This window comes from Rhincodon typus, chromosome 32 (genome assembly GCF_021869965.1).
Source record: "Rhincodon typus isolate 14 chromosome 32, sRhiTyp1.1, whole genome shotgun sequence".
Lineage (NCBI taxonomy): Eukaryota > Metazoa > Chordata > Chondrichthyes > Orectolobiformes > Rhincodontidae > Rhincodon > Rhincodon typus.
In genome coordinates, this window is record NC_063363.1 from 8620415 (window position 1) to 8642921 (window position 22507).

The following is a 22507-nucleotide window of genomic DNA, read 5'->3' on the forward strand; positions in this document are numbered from 1 at the left end:
GAGAATGGCTGAACAGGAGACTGTCCCAGTCTTACCTGCTGCCATCAGGATCATTGGAATGATTTACAGGCTGAGAATCAAACTGTTTGGTCACATTATAAGCGTGCCTTCCATGGTCAACAGGATCTGGCCTGTGACTCAATCTGAAGCATCTGGCCCACAGGAAAGAGCACTACCCACTGCACCATAATGTCTCCTACATTTGACCACTCATACTTTCACTTGTAGCACAGTGAAACACTGGACTCCATTTTGGACATATTTTTATTGTGTAGCCCAGAGTTCGGAGGTCTTGTCTTGCAATGGGTAATGTCCACCCCTCCCTGGGCAAAAAGCTCTGACCCCACAAGAACTTGATAATCAATGAAGGTATGTTCATAACACATAGTTGAGCATCAACTTGTTCATCCTTCCAGCACACTCCAGTCACAGATCATAAGAGGAGCAGAGATTGCTGGTCAGCCATCTGAATCATAGAATCCATAGTGTGTGGAAGCAGACCATTCGGCCCATCACGTCCAAACTGACCTTCCAAAGAGCATCCCACTCAGACCACCCCCCACCAACCCTTTCCCCATACCCCGCATTTCCCATGGCTAACCTAGCCAGCTTGCACATTCCTGGACAATTTAGCGTGGCCAGTCTACCTAACCTGTACATCTTTGGACAATGGGAGAAAACCCACCCAGTCAACAGGAGAATGTGCAAACTCCACACAGATAGTCGCCCAAAGGTGGAATTGAACCCTGGCCTCTAGCACTGTGAGGTAACAGTGGTAATCACTGAGCCACTGCACCACCCTGTTTGATGGAAAGAAAGTGGAGCCTGTCCCTGTATTCTCCACAGCTCCAAACCATAGCATGTATGTAAAAGATTTTGTTGTCACAGTAAGTCCAGATCGTTTCGGGGGTTGTCTGTTGGCCAACAATCAGTGTGGACCAGATTTGTGCCAACAACATGGGGTGTAATCCCCAATCCAGCAGGGACAGATTTTGGACCAACATCCTTGCCCTATTTGTGATGGGACTGTGGGCTGGAGAATGTGAGATAGAAGAAGAGGCCAGGAGTTGGGCAACCTCTGACTCCTTTTCAGTTGAGTCATGGGTGGGACCGTGGCAGTGACCATTGGTCCAACCATTGGGATGTGCTACTTTCCATGGAGCGTCGGAGGCTGATGGGTAACCTTAAAAGGGCTTATAAAATCGTGAGGGGCATGTATAGGGTAAATAGCCAAGGTCTTTTCCCCAGGTAGGCAAGTCCAAAATTAGAAGGCACAGGTTTAAGGTGAGAGGGGAAAGATTTAAAAGGGACCTGAAGGGCAACTTTTTCACGCAGAGGGTGGTGCGTGTATGGAACGAGCTGCCAGAGGAAGTGGAGGAGGCTGGTACAATTACAACATTTATAAGGCATCTGGATGGGTATATGAATGAAAAGGATTTAAAGGGATATGGGCCAAATGCTGGCAAATGGCACTAGATTTATTTAGGATATGTGGACAGCGTGGACGAGTTGGACCGAAAGGTCTGTTTTCGTGTTGTGCATCTCTTTGACTTCATGACTGTATAAAATGCTACTCATTAAGAAATCACTATTTCCAAAAGTGACACGCAGTCTTCTCATTTTCTTGCCCTGCTATAGTGCCAAAAGTGTCCCTTATGCCTTTAAAATGCGGGCCTTTTATAGAAAAATAGTTTTGGTCAGAACATTAGTTACAAATAAAAATAAAATTCTCACAACAATACTTTCAACTCTAATAGTTACTACTGCTTTCCAGAGGTCAGAGCAGATCTTTAAAACCCCACCGTTAACACGCTTACAATGTGGAGAGGCATATGTGGTGCGGTGGTAGTGTCCCTACATCTGGGCCAGGAGGCCAGGTTCCCAGTCCCACCTGCTCCAGACGTGTATCTGTGCATATTGATTAAAATAACTGGAAGCCTGATATGTCCGAAACCTAGGGCCACAGTTAGGGCACTGCAATATTTTTATTTTGTACAGGCGTTCTGTCCATGTCCGGCTCTATCCGAATAAATAGTACCTTATTGGACTGTGGTAAAACCTTTCTTCCTTCAGTGTTCCTTCCAGCTGACATAGCAACAGCCTATGCAGCTGCACCGTTTCCCTGAGGCCTGTCTGTGGAGAACGGTTGATTTCCAATGCAAATATAATCTCTTTGAGATGAGAAAGAGTGTGTGTCTGTCTGCTGCGTGTGAGGGGAGTATTGTTCAACACCAACGGAAATCGGTGGCCTGGTTTCATACATATTAATGTAGATGGAAATCATTGTTTTGCCTGTTTTATTGCAATATCATCCTTGCTCTGATCTTCACCCTTCTTCTGTTTGTCTTATCTGTGGCATCGAGCAGGAGAGATGAACATCATCAGGAATGATGCACAGTGATCTTCAACACACTGATAACTACCCACCTCCCCCACTCGCGCCCAGTACACACACACTCTCTCTGGTAAAATGGAATGCAATTTCCAGTCCCATTATGTTCAAAATAACTGAACGCATTATGAGAAAAAAAATTGTTTTTGTCCCTGCTGCACAGTCAGAGTTAGAGCTTACAAAAATGATCTGTTATCCATGGCATTAACTCTTCGAGGGACGTTAGCCTTGCTTTTAATCTCCCGCTCAAATTTACCATCTCTTGAATCTTGCTTAGTTGCAAATCTGTTTACAACAGTTACTTTCTTCACTACTTGTGTGAATCTAAACTGCAAAATATTGATCCCTGGGGTGCAGAGTTAGAAGTTTGGATACTGCCCTCCCTGTACTCTGATCTCAAATTTATATTCCTATCCTCCCTCAAGGTGAGAGGGGAAAGATTTAAAGGGGACCAGAGGGGCAACTTTTTCACGAAGAGGGTGGTGCATATATGAAATGAACTGGCAGAGGAAGTGGCGGAGGCAGGTACAATCACAACATTTAAAAGGCATCTGGATGGGTATATGAATAGGAAGGGTTGAGAGGGATATGGGCCAAATGCTGTCAAATGAGACTAGATTAATGTAGGATATCTTGTCGGCCATGGACAAGTTGGACTGAAGGATCTGTTTCCATGCTGTACAGCGCTATAACTCTAATTTGTCCCCCTCCTCCCCACCTTCATCTCTTCCTCTTTTCCTACCTTCTTCCCTCATTCTCTTCCTCCCTTCTCTCCTACCTCTCTCCACCTTTCTTTCATCCCTCTTTCCTCTCATTCCCTGTATTGTGCCAACGTCAGTCCACATGATCCAACTGGGCACAACACAGGTATAAACCTCAGAGTTATTGCTCAGTATATGACTACTCCATATTAATCAGTGTGTGTTCGCTCAGTGAAACATCCTGTCAAAGTATTTAAAAGCTTGCAGCTTATTTTTTTTTTACTGTCGGCATCCATCACACATTTTGCTTATCATTTTCAAATTACTTGATGGAGAGGTTTGCCTTTACATTTGCCAATAGATTGTGTGAAATACATCAGGTCACTGTGGCCATCAAAAGGTGCCAAACAGCGCCCCCTTTAGGATCTCATCTCAATGCCACACAAACCCATCCAATATTACCCCTGCCTGTCAAAATATAAAATGTAATTAATAGTGAATTGCTACCCTACCATGTTCCAGAAATATTACACATCAATGTTTCTTCAACTTCCTAATACTTCATGAGACATGTTGACAAAGGACATGTGTAGCTATAATTATGTAATGCAAGATACTGTTTATCTGGCAAAAGCTTTAAAGTACATGTTAATTTAAGTCAGTGATAGGCCTGATTAGAACCCCAGGGTATTATCAACCCCACAGATCCCCAGGATGTTCCATTGTCCAGGGATAGTTGCTAGTCTCCATTTTGCAGCTCTCTCTTTCGAATTCAGCCCTTTGACTCCTTTCTGATTGACTTCATCATCCTCTTCTCTCGTATAATTTCCGAGTTCGGCCCCTTTCTCAAATTTAAGGTTTGCATCTTATATTCTCCATCAATGCCGCTTCTGTCACAGCTCCTTCCTCGACTAAGAAATAATTTTCTTTTAAATGAGCACCTCTTCTCAAGCTTTAGATTTGCTTCAGAGCTTCAGAGCCATGGAAGTGGATTTTTGAAGCACGTTAATTTGGTCCTGTATTTCCTCAGTGCCGCTCCCTTTGAATCCAGATGGAAGATAAATGAGTGGTCACTGAGGGAGGTGAAATTATGAGGGAGTCAAGGAGGAAATACTTGGGAAGGAGAGAGAAGTCAATGCACATTGGTTGTCCCTTGCAAGCCACTTTCAACTATCTCTTGGTCACAAGTTTAACACATTGAAAATTGCACACCTCGGAATTGTCCCACTGTCCCATTTGTTCTTAATCTGGCTTCGGCAGTATTTCCAGTGTATTGTTCCTCTAGGCTGGTCTTCAAATGAAAATCTGACCTCTCCCTACACAACATGACATCATTGCTACAAGGTTTATATTTGTACTTTCCGAAAATAAAAATTGACATGTTGCTGAAACTTTTCATATAACACATGACCCAATCAGGACATATGCGAGAATACCAAATTGCAAATACTCACAACATTTGAAGAGTACTGTCTGATTGGCCAAGGCGTTAGCTTGAGGAAAGCAATTTGAGACGTAAGGCTCCCAAATCCCGAGGTAATTCGAAAAAGCTGCAGGGTAATTTTTTTTGCAGAGAATGGGCCCCTAAGTATCAGTATACTTGCATTGTAAATTGTTGTGATTATTTGAAATTGGGCATTCTTGTGTTTGTCCTGGTATGTGCAAAATGTAGAACTTCAGAAAAAAATCTTTCTTTTCAGCAAGATTCAAATTCAGTACTAACGAGCAAAAATAACGCATAATGTTAAAGAGTGAGATAGTAAGAACTGCCGACGCTGGAGTCAGAGATAACACAGTGTGGAGCTGGAGGAACACAGCAGGCCAGGCAGCATCAGAGGAGAAAGAAAGTTGACTTTTCAGTTCAGGACCCTTCTTCAGAAAAGATTTCTTGCTCCTCTGATGCTCCCTGGCCTGCCGTGTTCCTCCAGCTCCACACTGTGTTATCTATGTTCAAGAGTGATGTTGTTTATCTATAATTTTCAATTCTGGCAACATTTAGAGCTTTTCTCTTAACAACTCCCACAGGAGACCTAATGAGGAGTTCTGGGTCTGCCTGTGCAATGACTTTTCTTCCAAACCTGCAGTTCCCTTTTGTTTACCGGATACACATTCTACACATGTCCACTGCTGGCAGACTTTGGGGCTTTCTGTATTGGTACAAAAAAACTTTCTGTTTTTTAATCTGACTCTGAAGTTTCCCCAAATGGAAAAAAAATCTCTGATTTGTTTTCGGAATAATTTCCATTTGTTGGAAAATGTATAGAACATAAAAAAAATTGTTATATAGGTTTCGACCATGGCTACTTTTGTCAGCAAGATCACACAACAGCAATTTGTTTTACAGCAATTTGTTTTTGGTGCATTAGGTGAAAAATAAATGTTGGTCAAGAACATTAGTAAATACATTACTGAATATTATTGATATTAACAATGTATTAGTGGGCAGCACGGTGGCTCAGTGGTTAGCACTGCTGCCTCACAGAGACTGGGACCTGGGTTCAATTCCACCTTTGGGTGATAGTCTATGTGGAGTTTACCCATTTCTCCCCATGTCTGCTTGAGTCTCCTCCCACAATCCATAAATGTACCAGTTCAGTGGATTGGCCATGCTAAGTTGCCCATAGTGCCCAAAGATATGCAGGTGAGGTGAATTAGCCATGGGGCATACAGGGTTATAGGGATAGGGTAGGGAGGTGGGTCTGGGTGAGATGCTCTTCAGAGGGTCAGTGTGGACTCAATGGGCCAAATGGCCTGCTTCCACACTGTACAGATTCTATGAATTGGCATATCCAGTTAGTCTGCAAAAGAGTGTATTTTAGAAGCAGTTTGCATTGAATGAATATATTGAATCACATCATATTGGTGTAATTTATTCAAAGGATTTATCTACTGAGCAATTATAATATTCACAGTACTTTCCGACACCAGATGTTCCTCTATTACTCCGATTTGAATGCACTACATTGAAACTTCATTGAATCGTTTTAGGAATGATGATGTGCAATGTAGAATTTACAGACTATGGAAGGTGCACACATAATGAGGCCTAACAAGTTCATTTCCATTCTGCAAATCCTTCTTATTACACCTGACAGCAGGGGTTGAGAGTGGGTCAGTCTTTTGGTCAGAAGGTAGTTTCAGACCGCTGCAGTACCTTGCCCTTAGCATGGACCTATCCAAAGGAAGCCAGAGCTCAACCTCAGAAAGGACGACAGACAGGCAATAGCCTGCGTAGCAAATACATGGAATGCTGGGCTGGCAACATCTGTGGGGAGAGAAACAGGATTAATTTTTTTCCGTACTAGGCTAGAAACATTATCACTGTTTTTCCAGCATTCTCTGTGTTTGTTTCGGATTTCCAGCAGCCACAGTATTTTACTTCTGTACTAGTTTAAGTAAGCCGTTGGACATTGGATTTCAAATGGCATTGGTCTTTTATTAATCTTGAGATAGGGAGGAGAAGAGTTGTTCATTGAGCCCACTATTGAATTTTGTTCCTAATAGTGAGGAAATGCTTGTGCACACCAAGTAGTGTGTGAATGATGGCAAGTCGGGGTAGTGCCTGGGGAGTCTGCAAAATGTTCCATTGATTTTAGGAGAGTAGGAGAAAATTGTTGCCAGGGAACTGAAACTGAAACATATACAGATTGAGTGATGCTGACAATGGATGTACGTAGGTTTTAGCCTCCACTAGGAGCATCCTCTTTTTGCTTCTGACTTGCACTTCTCCTCAGGTGACTGTACAGGACATTGGTGAGGCCACTTTTGGAATACTGTGTACAATTCTGGTCGCCCTTCAATAGGAAGAATGTTGTTGAACGTGAGAGGGTGCTGAAAAGATTAACAAGGATGTTTGCCGGGATTGGAGGTTTTGAGTTATAGGGAGAGGCTGAATAGGCTGGGCTTTTCTCCCTGGAGCGTGGGAGTCTGAGGGGTGACCTTATAGAAGTTTATAAAATCATTAGGGGCATGGGGTGAATAACCAAGGTCTTTTTCCTAGGGTAGGGGAGTCCAAAACTAAAGGGCATAGGTTTAAGGTGAGAAGGGAAAAGATTTGAAAAGGACCTGAGGGGTAACATGTTCACACAGAGGGTGTTGTGTGTATGGAACGAGCTGCCAGAAGAAGTAGTGGAGATAGGTACACTTAACAACATTTAAAAGACATCTGGATGGGTTTATGAATGGGAAGGGTTTAGAGGGATATAGGCCAAATGAGACTAGATTAGGATAGCTGGTCGATGCAGACAGGTATGACTGAACAAGCAACATTGCGTCCTGGGGGAATTCTGCATAGCTGTGCATTGCCTGAGCAAGTGCAGTAGTATTAGCTGCCCAGGAGGCATTGGTAATGAGGAGGCAATGAGTGTCCTCCAGGAGGAACAACGCAGCCCCTGGAAGTGGTGTCAAGTCCTTACTTAACCGTGTGGGAACACCTACACCACTGATCAATGACCATCTGCAATTTGCACGTCCCTACATCCTGACTGTATTGCTGTTCCTTCACTGTCACAGAACCATAGAACCTCTACAGTGTGGAAAGAGGCCACTCAACCCATTAAATCTGCACCAACCCGCTGAAGAATATCCCATCCAGACCCAGCCCCCGTCCTATCCCATAACCTCACATTTCCCATGGCTAATCCACCTAGCCTGCACATCTTTGGACTTTGGGAGGAAACCGGAGCACCTGGAAGAAACCCACGCAGACACAGAGAGAATGTGCAAACTGCACACAGACAGATGGGCTACAAATCCTGACTTTGCCAGCTACGCCCACATCCCACGTACGAATACAAAAAACAACTCCGCTACCACCATCTCGAGGAACACACAAAGATGGGCAGTAAATATTTCCATCACCAAGCAATGTGCACACCCACAAGAAATATGTTTATTTTTAAAATGACTTCTTTCACAGGGTTATGATTTGGGAATGATTCCGTGCAGGGAAGGTTTTGCTGATGAAGGAGATAATTCGACGAACCTGAGCAAAAACCTTTTGCCCTTCAAGAAGACTGACATACATCAGGGCTTAGCTTGAAATTAAGTTTACAGAGCTAATGAAACATTGATTCTCTTTTGTTTCTCTGACAGGCTTTGTGTTGCAGTACTCTGTTGATAACAGCGAAGAATGGAAGGATGTCTTCATCAACCCAACTGAGCGCTCCTTCAAACTGGACCATCTCAAATGTGGCACTTGGTACAAGGTGAAACTGGCTGCCAAGAACAGTGTTGGAGCTGGCCGTATTAGCGAGATTATTGAGGCCAAAACTCATGGTCGGGGTGAGTCAGGATGAAAAGAAAAATCGTTATGGTTGTAAAGCATAGAGATAAAACCAACCATGAATGCTGTATTTTCCAGACTAGAGCAAATACTATCTGTTCTGAGACATGTTTTGCTGTTCATACAAAGATAGAAACAGGGTTAGACCATTCAGCCCCTCAAAACCGCTGTGCCGTTCTAGCTCATGGATGATCATCTGCCTTGACTAGTTCATGCACTGGCGGGTCAACACATTGACTTCCATTTTGGGAAAGTCACTGTCATGGAGGTCTGAGCAGAAGAAGGAAAATGAGATGTAACCTAGACCATTTTCCCATTTTATCTTCCCTTCCATTTTCTTCATATTATATGAGGTCAACACAGCACTGGCTGATGGCTTTGGTGTTGAGTTTTGTTTTTGGATTTGGAAATTGATTTTACAGTTGGATGCCTTCATCTTGTGAACTTGCGCCATTTATGTGGTACTGGAAGCCATAACTTGGCTAACCAGGAAACGCAGTCTCTTTAACCTCGGAAGAGCTACTGGGGGCTATCCTGTTTGGCCGCTATGAAAACGTACTTTCCACTGTTTTCCAATTCTGGAGGAGGACATGAACCCGGAGCTTCTGGCTCAGAGTCAGTGATGGTGTCACTGTGCCATAAGTTTTCCCACTCTATAAATAATTATTCAAATGAATAGGAAGACCTAAGGAACCACTTTTCACACAGAGGGGTAGTGCATGTATGGAATGAGGAGGTGGTGTAGGCTGGTACAATTGCAACACTTAAAAGTCATCTAGATGGGAACATGAATAGGAAGTGTTCAGAGGGATATGGGCCAAATACTGGCAAATGGGACCAGATTAATTTGGGGTATCTGGTCAGCACAGACGAGTTGGATTGAAGGGTCTGTTTCCATGCTGTACATCTCTTAAGGCTCTGTGATTTCAAAATCGAAGAACCGTAGAAACTTTCACATTGGAGTGGAGAATATTCAGCCCATCATATCCCTGCTGGCTCTTAGAAAGTGTGATCCACTCCACACCAGTAATTCCTTGTCATTAATATGTATAGTTCCCTTGTGAAAGTTATTAGTGTATCCCCTGCCACCATCCTTTCAAGGTCAGAAGTCACACGACAACAGGTTATGGTCACCTGATGAAGCAGCAGTGCTCCATTTTTCTGATGAAGGGTCTAGGCCCGAAACGTCTGCCTTCCTGCTCCTATGATGCTGCTTGGCCTGCTGTGTTCATCCAGCCCTACACCTTGTCTCGTGCTCCAAAAGCTGTTGGACTATAACCTGGTGTCATGTGGTTTCTGACCTTGTCCAACCCAGTCCAACACCGGCATCTCCACATCATGGCTGCCATCCTTTCAGGCAGTGCATTCCAGTCCATAACGACATACTGTTAAAAAAAAATCTCCATCTACCCTCCAGTTACTTCCAAATTGCTCAAATCTTTAGTTAGGGATCCACGCACTGGTGGAAACAATTTTTATTCACTCTTGCAAAATGCCATAGAATTTTGAATACTGCTAAAATTCTCCTTTAATATTCTCTACCCTAAGGGGAACAATCCTAGATTCTCTGGCATTGCAACATAATTGCAGTCACTTACCCCAGAAAAGATCCCTGATTAGACAACACTTGCTAAGTAATCCCGAGTATACTACGAATCATACAGGAAACTTTCAGCATTGTCAGTTTGGCTCACAATGTGGCACATTTGCATGGCTTGGAAGCTACATATATTGTTTCGCAGGGCACTGATATTTGCAGACAGAAGATTATGTGCATACATTTCATCTGTTTCAACTTAACAAAATGGGTGACAGACATTTTCTGTTCATTCCTCAGGGCAATACCTTGACCAATCAGAGACAAGCTGTCCAGTTTAAATTTAAACAAAGCTCAACAGTTGACTGTCAGTCATCATCTACTAGGTGCTTACTCAATGGAAAGTCTCCACCAATCAGAGCCCATTTGCCGAATATAAAAATGTCGATTCCCTTGGTATCATTGCAGATGCCCTGACGAATGAAAGATGAAACAAAATCTATCCTTTTTAAGCAATACACAAGTTATGGCTGAAACGTTTCTGGAAAATCTCTGCTTGCACACCACCACCTTCCCCCAACCTCGCCACCTTTGTTGGTCATTCACAACCTTCCAGTTGTGCAATGCCAGAATTGGATGCAATGCTCCAGCTAAGTCCTGACCAATGATCTTTGTAGTTTAGCAACTTATCTTGCCTGTGTGTTTCAGGCATCTATTTATAAAGACAAGCTTTTTTTTTAAAACAGCTTTATCAACCTGTCCTGTCATATTCAGAGATGTGTAATAGTCCCTCAGTTCTGTCTGTTCCTGCACTTATTTTAAAGTCGTACCATTTTATACACATTGTTAAATTTCCAAGAATGTGTTTCAATTACTTCATTACCGATGCTATGTGCCTGTAGTTGTTAATGAAAAGGAAAGAAAATTGTTTAAAGTATAAAATAGGTTTTCAAACCAAAACAATCTCAGATAGAACATTTTAACATTAGAGATGACAGTTATTAATAAGCAATTTGCTCAAATTCCTCCCTGTAGCCTCTGGTACAGACTGAGAAAGGTCACATCAAGCTTGTGAATTTTGAGTTCAGTATCTCCCAGTGCTTTTGAATTGCTCAGGTTCAGGTCCCAGAGCCAGAGATGGCATCCAGCTGTTACTGGATCTGTCTCTGCCTGGATTGATGCTGCCAATCAAAGGCAAACAGAACTACTGCCACATTTAGGGACCGTCTGGCTTGGCATTTAAAGCTGGGAATATGAGAAGCTGCCAACTCAGAGATGCAAGGGAAAAAGACGATATCAAAGAAAACCTTCATTTTTACAAATTTTCCAGTTCCAGCTTTGTAGTTGTGAACAATTTTCCTGACTCTGGGATCTACAGTCATTAGAATACAACTTTGTTTTGGAGCAATTATATTAAATAAATTATTTTAGCATCATCCTTTCATGTATCCTTTTATGGATGGCATGGTAGCTTGGTGGTTAGCACTGCTGCCTCACAGTGCCAGGGACCTGGGTTCAATCCCACCCTCAGGTCACTGCCTGTGTGGAGTTTGCACATTCTCCCTGTGTCTGAGTGGGTTTCCTCCGGGTGCTCCGGTTTCCTCCAGCAGTCCAAAGGTGTACAGGCTAGGTGGATTGGCCATGCTAAATTGCCCACGGTCTCCAGGAATGTGCAGTTGAATTAGCCATGGGGAATGTTGGGTTACAGGGATAGGGTGGGATGCTCTTTGGATGGTTGGTACAGGTTGAATGGCCTCCTTCTGCACTGCATGGATTCCATCATGACTTTACAGAATCGCTACAGTATGTAAGCAGGCTATTCGACCCATCAAGTCCACACTGATCCTCTGAAGAGCATCCCAACCCCCTACCCTATCTCCGCCCCTTTAACAAGATGTATTTAAAACATGAAGTCATCAGCCAGGAGTATTGGTCAAATGTACCTTTTATTTCTTTCCTTTGTTTTCACCTTCCAGAACCTGCTTTCAACAAGGACCAACATCTCTTTACCCATATTAACTCTACCCATGCCAGGCTCAACCTCCAAGGATGGAACAATGGTGGCTGCCCCATCAAAGCCATCGTCATGGACTACCGTCCCAAAGGCACCTGGCCTTGGCTTTCTTTGAAGACCAACTTGTCGCATGAGGTTTTCCTGCAGGATCTGCGAGAGGCCACCTGGTATGAGTTGAAAATGAGAGCCTGTAACAGCGCTGGATGTGGCAACGAGACAACGCATTTTGCCACACTCGATTATGATGGAAGTAGGTGTGGCTTGTCTGAGGGGAATGGTTCGGGTATTTAACTTTTCACCTTAAGGTTTTGGCTCTCTTGAGAAAATCTTTTTCCTCACACGGAAGACCATGGTGATCTGGGCTCAGAATACCCTGCTACATTCCTAATTTCCCAACAGAAACACAACACTGCTCTTCCTAGATGCTTTTTCCTCAAACGTTACCTCTGCACACTCCCACATTTTTTTATTGGTTCCATTAAAGCCGTGCAGCCTAACTGATTTGAACTAGTGCACTGAATTGAGAACGCCTATTCACATTTAACAGTGAGTTCGGATCTTAACTCATCCCACTTGTGATAGATATCTGATGTTCTATAGCTTAATAATTATTAACAAGGAACTCTGAGTCCTCACTTCCTCAATTCTCCGTGTCAAACGGTGGCATCGTTAGAGCAGATGTGACCAGGGTGGAGAAACAGAGAGTGATGAAGTGGTCTTACAGGGAGTGGGAATGAAGAAGTGAGATATACATCGTTGGGAGAGGCAGTAAATATCTAGTAACATGTAAGGCTATAAATTGATAATAGATATCAGTTGAAAGCAAATCCTCAAAGATAGTATGTGAAGTTCAGGAAGAGGAAGGAATAGGCAGAGGGATGAAGATTTGAAGCATGGCTAATGACATCTTTGGGATCAGAGGAGCTACGAGCTACATGAAATCAGTTATCAGTGTCAGGAAAAAAATAGTTAGTCAGGAAAGGGTGTAATTATAAAATGCCCACTAACAGCTCAAATAAAGAATTTACAAGGAATTTCTTTATACAGAGAATGTAAAACATCCTTCCACATGTAGTGTTTGAAGCAGACAGTACTGTCGTATTTCAGGAGAGAGTTGATACACACAGGAGGGAGCAGGCATGACAGGAATTTGGGGGTGGTGATGAAAGAAGTGTTAAGAGTGGGCAGAGTCTCATCTGAAGACACAAGCATGGACCAAGATGGGCTGAATGGTGGGTTTTTGATGCAGAAGATTCTTTATAAGTTAAAGCTGAATACCCAACACTGCAATCATCTTTGCCTTAATGTAAGCTTTGACTAGAGGCTCAATAAATAAATTTCAGCTGGCAGAAACCAAGTGTTAGGTTGCCCACTTGTCCATTCTCTTCAACTGGGTTTTGAAAAGAAATTAATGTTGGTCAAAAGATTGAACAGGGTGGACCTCCAGCCCCCCAAGAACTCTGTGTTTATCCAATCTTGACCATTCCCCACTTTGTACTCGCAAAGGAAACCATCCATGTTTTATATATTGAAGACTAGACTGGTAAAATGACAGGATCTGCCTGTGTTATTTTTAAAAAGATATTGGGCTACAGAGTAGATCTGGAGGGACTGTTCCCACTTGTGAAAGGATCAGGAACAAGGGGACCTGGAACGAAAGTACTTAGCCAAAATAGCAAAACTGATGTGAGGAAAACCTTATTACACTGCACATGGTTCAGCTGTGGCTGAACGGGGAGGCGATGGCCCAGTGGTATTATCTCTGGACTTAATCCAGAGACACAGATAACATTCTGTGGATCCAGGTTCAAATCCTGCCACAGCAGATGGTAGAATTTGAATTCAATAAATATCTAGAATTAAGAGTCTGATGATGACTGTGAATCCATTGTTGATTGTTGGAAAAACCCATCCGGTTCACTAATGTCCTTTAAGGAAGGAAACTGCCATCCATACCTGGTCTGGCCTACATGTGACTCCAGACCCACAGCAATGTGGTTGGCTCTGAACTGCCCTCTGGGCAATAAATGCTGCTTAGCCAGCGATGCCCTCATCCTGTGAATGAATGAAAAAGAATTATATTGCCTGAGAGTGTGATGGAAACTGGGTCAGTCAACCATTCAATAGGAAAACTAAACAATTATTTGGACACGGCAAATGTGCTGGGCTCTTGAGAGAGTGGCATTAAGAGATTTGACTCATTTGGAGAATCAGTGAAGCCACAATAACCGAATAGCCTCCTTCCCCAATTCAATGGCTGGGCAGTACTGGCCACATTTGGCTCCATTAACAGGAAAAATGTCTTAGTTAGGAGGTTTTAAAAGCCACAGAGAGCAGGGAACTTGAGTTCCAAGCCTGTGGTAAAGCATTTCCTTCACTCTATCAATGGTGGCCATTGCTTTCGGTCATCTAGCTTCTGGAATTCCCTCCCTATAATCTCCACATCTGTCCCACCACTTCTAGGACTGTCCTTAATAATTCACTGAGCTTTCGGTTACCAAAATCTCCTCTTTTCAATTTCTAACTGGTGGCGTTCTTGTGCAGTACGTTGGTAAATTTCGCTAAGTGGGAGTCGCTGGGTAAGTTGCTTGCTGCTTTTGCTTCACAGAGGCAGCAAGTCCAGGGGGAACCTTACGCTCCTCCACTTGCCTGCCAAGGCTTGTGGCCATGGGGATGCGTTATGCACTTAATGCAGTCACAAGGGTGGGCAACTGCCCCTTGTACCCTGCCCAGCACACAAGGAAGCAAAACATACAATTTGTACACATCCTGCAGACAGCTGGGAGTGTATTGATCAGGAGTGTACGGTGCTGTGTTCTGAATCATAAGGCCTCCTCATCCCTGTATGAACTGCTGCAGCATGTGGAGTTGACTTCATGTAGTCCCAGTTGCAAAGTGAGTCCTGCAGTCAGACCTTGTAAGTGCTGTCTTGAGGTAACAGGCAATTGTTCTGGCACCTGCCCCCAGCGTTGAGCAACAAATGCCGACTGGTTCCTGCGGGGAGCTCTCAAGGCATCCTTGGGCAGCCGGGCGAGGATGTGCTTCAGGATGACAGGGCAGGAAGAAATTGACCTTTACCTGACTGCCACCATTATCACATTAATCTAGCAGGTTTGTGGGAGGTGGAAGCAGGGAGAAAAATAGCAGGCTTGCACGGTAATAGGACATGAAGTGTTTCCAGCAGAGTGCCAGCCCTCCTCTGTACTTTAATTCTGCAATCCGCAGCACTGAAGCTGCTGTTCCATCTGCTGCCACTTTCAGAGGCTCAAGACTTGTCGGACTGCAAATCTTTTCTCCCAGCTTTAAACCTTTCCCAGTCAAGATTCCCAAATGCATCCAAGTGAAAGTTCAGGAGGAACATCTTCACTCAGAGAGTTGTCGCTGCAAGAAGCGGTTGAGTGGTGAATAGCATAGAGGTATTTAAGGGGGAGCTGAATAGACTCAAGAGAGGAAATAGCTGAAGTTAGATGAAGAGGTGAGAGGTTTGTCCAGAGTTGAAACACTGGTATGGATGAGCTGAGCTGAATAAAACAAAGAACTGCAGTGCCTGGGATCTGAAATGAAAGCAGAAACGCAGCAGCTTCTGTGGAGAGAAAAACAGAGTTAACATTTCGAGTCCAGTGACCCATTGTCAGAACTGAAAGCAGCTGGGAAATGGTGGTATTTGTTGCTGATGACCGGGGCTGGGAGAGGGCTGAATGTTGTATTTTGCTGATGTACATTCAGGAGAAGGTGGTAAAGGATTAATGACCAAACTGCACTTGTTGCGAAGAGAAAATGCACAGCCAACATTAAAATTCAACAGTGAACAGTTAGCAAGGATACACTCAGTGTTGCTCCTTCTTATTTCACTCCATACTGTTGCTGTGAAATGCACCATTGATCTGAAACATTAGCCTAAAAAAAGTGTGAACCGTATGTAATATTCTGTGTGAAAAATAGCAAGAATTCTCTTTGCTTCTTTATGTTTTGTAAAATGGCTCCACTTTGGACTTACTGACAACTTCTTTGACTCTCACTGTGCAGTTTGTGGCATAGAGCAGTAAACGCTACAGGGGAGGAACATGGGCTTGAGCGAATTGCTAACCTGTTTCCTTTTCACTTTATCGGAAAAGAAAATTGGGAGCAGTTTAAACTGGACTAATGATTTGCCTTCTTCTTGCCTTGTGCTCACTGGAATTGAGATGAATGAGGGGGGATTTCATAGAATCATATGAAGTTGTGATGGGATTGGACAGGGATGATGTGGGAAGCGTATGACAGATGTTGGGGAAGTCCAGAAGTAGGGGTCACAGTCTAAAGATAAGGGGTAAGCCATTCAGGACTGAGATGAGGAAGAATTTCTTCACTCAAAGAGTTGTCAAACTGTGGAATTCTCTCCCACAGAAAGCTGTTGGTGTTAGATACATTCAAGAAGGAACTGAACATGGCCTTCCCAGCTAAAGAGATCAAGGAGTATGGAAAATGGGAGTGGGATCCTGAAATTGCCCGATCAGCCATAGTCATATTGAATGGTGGAGCAGGCTTGATGGGCTGAATGGCCTACTACTGCACCTATTTTCTATGTTTCTATGTTTCATGCTATTGGAAAACACCATTCTTAAACCCAAGACTTTTTCTGTAGATAGTGCTGTGCCTTGTGTCATTTCCACTCTGTGCCCACAGTAAGCACACAGTGGTCCTATTCATTCTGTCCCATGGCCCTGTCTACAGTCTTTTGTTGTGGACCGTGACCTTCAGGCCTGGCCTAAGCCACAATCAATGCTCCAAGATTCATCTTGACAACTGGAAACAACAACCTTCCACTGTTCATTTCTTGTTTATAACCAGAAGTGCTCTTACACGCAACTGAACTTTAATTCTCCATCACCAAATCACCCATTATCCATCTCCACTAAATCTCCCATGTTTCCGAACGGTGAAATTACATGCAATGTCCAGAGAGGGGAAATACAGACCAACAAAGTGAGGGGGAGGAGATGGAGAGGGAAAGGGCTACATCAAAATGGAGCTGGAAGCGGTTCATCCTTTGCAGTGCCCAACTTTCCCTAAAATCATTGAGCATATTGATGGACACCTCACATGCTCCCTCTCCAAGAACACCCAGGTACAAATGTAGCCATGGACGAGGGGATGGCAGTCGGAAACCATGACCCCCAAATGCACATTTCCTGGACCTGGCTCCAGGAAATGACAATTATTCGCTAAGGAGCCCTGTTGGCATTGACAAGCTCATGAGCTGCAAGTCTCATAGTAGTGCCAAGCAGCTTCCACTAAAACATTAAAAATCCTTGTTTATAGCAGCATCATTGCAACCATGAGAAAGTGAAAAGACAGCAGGTCCAAGTCATCCAGCTGTAAATTCTCAGCAAAAATGTAAAATTCAACAAAATCAATGAATATTTTGCTAAATATAAGACGATCGGTTAAAAGGGGTATTTCTTTATAGAATGTAATACAATAAAGGAGGGGACTTCACGCTGAGAGTTGTGGTATCACCAATGTACCCATACACTGACTCTAGAACATCAGATATTCCAAACAATAGTGATATCTCAATGAACCTCCTGTTTCAGAACTAACTCAGTGATTGTAGGAAATAAACAGCAAAACTATCAGCATTTGTGGAAAGGGGAAGACACGTTAACATTTGAAAGGAATTCTGTCCTCTTCCAAAAGTCTTTCAAATACTGATCCATGTGATGGGTATTTCCTGTACATTTCTGGTTTCATTCCAGATTTTCCGGATTTATTTATCCTTTCTCGCCTTCTACTCTCAGAATTAACTCTGGAATCCACACCAACATCCATCTCACAAATACCATGAGTATCACGGAATTTTCACAGTACAGAATGAGGCCATTCAGCCTTTCATGTCTGTACTGACTCTCTGAAGGTGTCATTCACTCAGTGTCACTCTCCCAATTTCTCCCCATAACCCTGCTCATCCTTCCTTCTCAGCTAACAATGCAACTCCCTCTTGAAAGCCTCCATTGAACCTGTCACTTGAGCAGTGCATTCCATCTCCTAACCACTCGCTGCATAAAGAAAAGCTTGTCTCAAAGCTGTCATTGCTTCTTTTGCCCCAATTTACTCTCCTTTCAAATTATTTCCAAACCTGAGCTGTTCCTGGCTGGTTTCAGGCAGTTCCCCAGTGCCTCTTTTTTCATATTTTCTAATCAACCTGTTCAGGGGTGTTACTACATACCTCTAGAGCAAGTGGGATTTGAACCCAGGACTCCTGGTCCAGAAATAGGTATATTACCATGGCTACACAAGAGCCCTTAACTTCTGCTTTAATTCCAAATTGACTGATTAATCAATTCATAGGAACATCATGAAGAAGAGGGGACCATTCAGCCTCTTGGGAGTCTAGTCTACGACTCAGTTGGATCAAAGTTGATCTGCCCCCAGACGCCATTTCCCCCAATTTTATTCCACTCCCATTGATAACTAACAATCTGAATTTTAAAAACACCAATTGGTTAGTATCTTATTTGTGAAGGTTGGTTCTATTTGCTTCCATCTTCCAATCAGACATTGTTCAAAGCTAATGGTTTTATATGAATGTAACTTGCTCCTTTTCTTAAACCTTAATAATTGCATTTCTGCAGTCAAAGAAACATGGAGCAGGAGTAGGCCATCAGTCCTTCAATACCCATCAATGCCTTTAATATCTAAATATTTATCAATCTTTTTTTTTAAATATAGACAGTGACTCAGTCCCCACAGCCTTCTGTGGGAGTGAATTCCACAGGTTTACTACCCTCTGAGTGAAGAAATGTTTCCTCATCCCAGTTCTAAGTGGCCCATTGGTACAGTGATAGCATCTCTATGTCTACCATTGGGAGGCCTCTGATAAGTCGCACCTCCTCCAGAGGTGTATAGTAACATCTCTCAAAAGGTTGATTAAAACGATCCACTCAATGTCTTGACACTGTGATCCCTTGTTCAAGACTCTCTCTACATCTAATCTTTCTTGTCCTGTTGCAGTTCTATACATTTCAATCAGATCTCCTTGATTCTTCTAAACTCTTGTGAATACAATGACAGCAACAATAATTTGACTTTATAATTGATCTTAATGTAACAAAATATCCAAAAATGCTTCACAGGAGCATAATATGAACAAGCATATTGCAAGTATTGACTTGGAATAGTACTTTGAGAGCGACCAAGTCAATTCTAAGTCATTAATGAATAAAAAATGTATACAGGTAGTTCCCCTATAATGCGATAGTTGTGTTCTTGTGTGAACCTATAGAAAATGGCATTATAGAGAAATTGCTATACCTGTACAACAAAAAGTTCACGTTATCCAAACAGTGGCCACTATTCATCAATCACATTACAGCCAATTTGTGTTAATGAAACACGCATTATAGCAAAACTACCTGTACGTTATAAATAATTTCAAAGTCACTGAAGTCTGATTTCAGGCCTAAGGCACTTGTGAATTATCTCAGTATCCTCGTTACGGTTCATGACCTGTTACTAATCCCTGCGGAATTTGTTTCCAGATATCTCTTATCATTTAGACGTTGATTTTTTTTTAACATGCTCTGATATGTTAGGCACTATCCCACCAATCAAATCGATACAAGGAGAGGGAGATGATGTGAAGAAGTTATTTACCATAGCTTGTCCTGTGATCCTAGCAACGGTTGCCGTGGCACTCCTGTTTATCATCCGGAAGAAACGGAAGGAGAAACGCCTGAAGAGACTGCGAGGTAAGCAGGAGGGGTCAGAGAAATTGGGCAAGTACCCTCGGGTCTAAATAACTGCTCATGAAGTGATTGCAAAGGACTCTAGTGGCTAGTGGCTAGTGGCTAGTGGCTCATCTGGCCAAAACAAAGTCTGAATTTGAGGCCCAGAATGCAGAAATCGATGGGTCAAAATCCATTCCGAGATCGAATTGTAGATCTACTTACACTACTGGGACTACTGCAATTCAAGGAGGCAGCTCAACCACCACCTTCTCAGCTTGGCCCAGCCACCAACGCCCACATCCCTTGCACAAATAAAATGAAGGCCCCACAGCCAAAGACTTTGACTTTAATAACAGTGGGGATTCTAGGATTGACCTTATGTGCTAGAGTTGGGTGCCTCTCCCCCCCTAACCACCTGATCTACCCAGAGACCCCTGGTAGAATCAGCATATCGGTGAGCACAGTACTGTGGCTCCATCATCTTCTGAGTCTCACTGGCATTGAGTGACCACCTACTAGACATATGAATGGGCTACTGTGTACATATCAATGAATTATATTCTGGGTAAGGGAGATGACGAAAAGTGGAATATTTCAGTGAGCTGATTTAGGAAATAAAACCTGATCTTAATGAGAATTTGCTAGTTCTGATTCAGAACTTGAATTGCATCAAATCTATGACATTAGAATGCTGACTTAATATCTGTTTGAAGAGGAGCTCGCTGTGATTTGATTTCTTATATGTGTCTCCTTCATGAGGTTGAAATATTCCTGCTATGAATTGTGTGCAGTCCATTTAATACAATGGAACTTGAGTGGACCCTTCTAGATTCTGTGTTTTTAATTTTTAAAACTAAACACCTTAGACGTCTAATTATTTCCCGACTGTTCGCAAGCCAGTGTGAGCTTTGTGAATGATAATAGGATGTGTCCTTACTTTCTGTTCATTTTCTCTGGCTGTGCCAATTATGAAGAGGAGAAATCTGGCTGAGATTGAACTGGAATCTACTCCCTTTAAAGGGAGCCACGATAGCACAGGTGGTTGAAGGAGGACAGACCTGACCAGATGGCCACAGATTTGAGTTGGATGACCGGCTTGGACAGTGCTGACAAGATCCTTGGAGTCATTTAAGGGACAGTTGGAAGCTATGATGGGAGGATGGTGGGTTTCTCTAGATGGATGAACTAAGATAGAAACTGAATGACTTTCTTCATCAGTGAAGCTTTGCTGGAGTTTAGGCTCTGACTGAATGCTCCATAACTGGCCAAGTCTTGAGACTGTCTCTAAGTTCGATTGCAATCAATCTCAAAACTCCCCGAGGTTTGCCAGCTGTACGCTTCAACTCCTCTCACTCAAGGCATCTTCATAATTATCTGTGCCCCATGAAACCACACGCACATACACATGCACAGACACACGCACATACACACAGACATACACGTACACACACAAACACACACACGCAGACACTCACACATACACACACGCAGACACACACATACACATACAAACACACACACAGACACACATACACACAGACACACACACACACAGACAAACACACACACAGACACTCTCACACATACATACACACACACACACACACTTTCACATATACACACACACACATAGACACTCATACATACACACACACACACTCTCACATACACACACATACACATATACACACACACACAAATACACACACAGTCACACACACACAGACACATACAAGCCTACACACACACAGATGCTTCACAGACACAGACATGCAACAGACACACACACACACACCTCTTACACCAACAGCCATACTAATGAAATGAAAACAATCAGGTTGTAAAAGCTTTCATGTGAAATATTTTGAAAGTCGCAGTTTGATGCCAACAATGGAGCTGTTGGTTACTAGACATCAGTCAAGCACATCAATTTGCTTTGAGCATTTGATTTTATTTGCCCCATCGACAGCAGCAATTCCTTCACCACTCACCCTGCTCTAACTCCATTGTCACTGGCAGGTCAAAGGTTCCATTCACTTCACTGTGAATACTGGCTGCTCAGCCTTAAACACTGGGTGAAGGGTCTAGGCCCAAAACGTCAGCCTTTCTGCTCCTATGATGCTGCTTGGCCTGCTGTGTTCATCCAGCTCTACACCTTGTTGTCTCTTGCTCTTATGGGTTTTGTTTTCTCAGTCGTGCACTGCTTAATACATTTACAGAGAAAATTAAACCCAGAAACAGAGCGTGTGGAAAGGGTGAACTCTCACGGTTGCTATCGGCAACACCTGGTTTATGAGGGAGCAGAGTACTTGGTACCAATTCTGGGTGTGTGGCCCATTTAATTTGTGTGCATATTTAATTCCTCCAGCACAGTCACTCGAATCTCGAAATGTCAAAAAACCAGAATTAAATATTTTAAATATCTTCTGTGTTTATCATGTGATATGCGTGTCGCTGGTAAGCTCAGTGAATATTGTCTATCTCTAATTGCCCTTGAGAAGTTGGTGGTAGTGAGCAGCATTCCCTCGAAGTCTACACAGTAGTACCGAGCACACTGATCTCCAGCTCTGGAAGCCAATCCCTCACACAGATCTTGGAGGACCCTACGGCAGTTGAGAAAGTGAGAATGTCGGTGGTGAGCAACTCCTTGAACCACTCCAGTCTGTGTGGTGTAGCCGCACCTTGAGCACCATGTTAGGGGGAGTCCCAGGAATAATTATCCATGTCCCTGAAACCACCCACACACACACACACCCACATGTGCACACATTCAACACACACCCACACGCGCACACCCACACACACACCCACACCCACACACGCACACACACAAACCCACACACACACGTGCGCGCACACACACACACACA

General features: G+C 43.3%; 1 protein-coding gene across 1 annotated transcript in view; it reads left to right on the forward strand.

The window, feature by feature from the left end:
• The window catches only part of LOC109913024 (Down syndrome cell adhesion molecule-like protein 1 homolog), a 554371-nt gene that overhangs the window by 508370 nt on the left and 23494 nt on the right, over positions 1-22507 (forward strand). The window contains exons 26-28 of the mRNA XM_048615473.1: positions 8188-8376; positions 11891-12178; positions 19503-19658. Of these exons, the coding sequence (XP_048471430.1) occupies positions 8188-8376; positions 11891-12178; positions 19503-19658 (633 nt within the window). The remainder of the gene's footprint in view (positions 1-8187; positions 8377-11890; positions 12179-19502; positions 19659-22507) is intronic.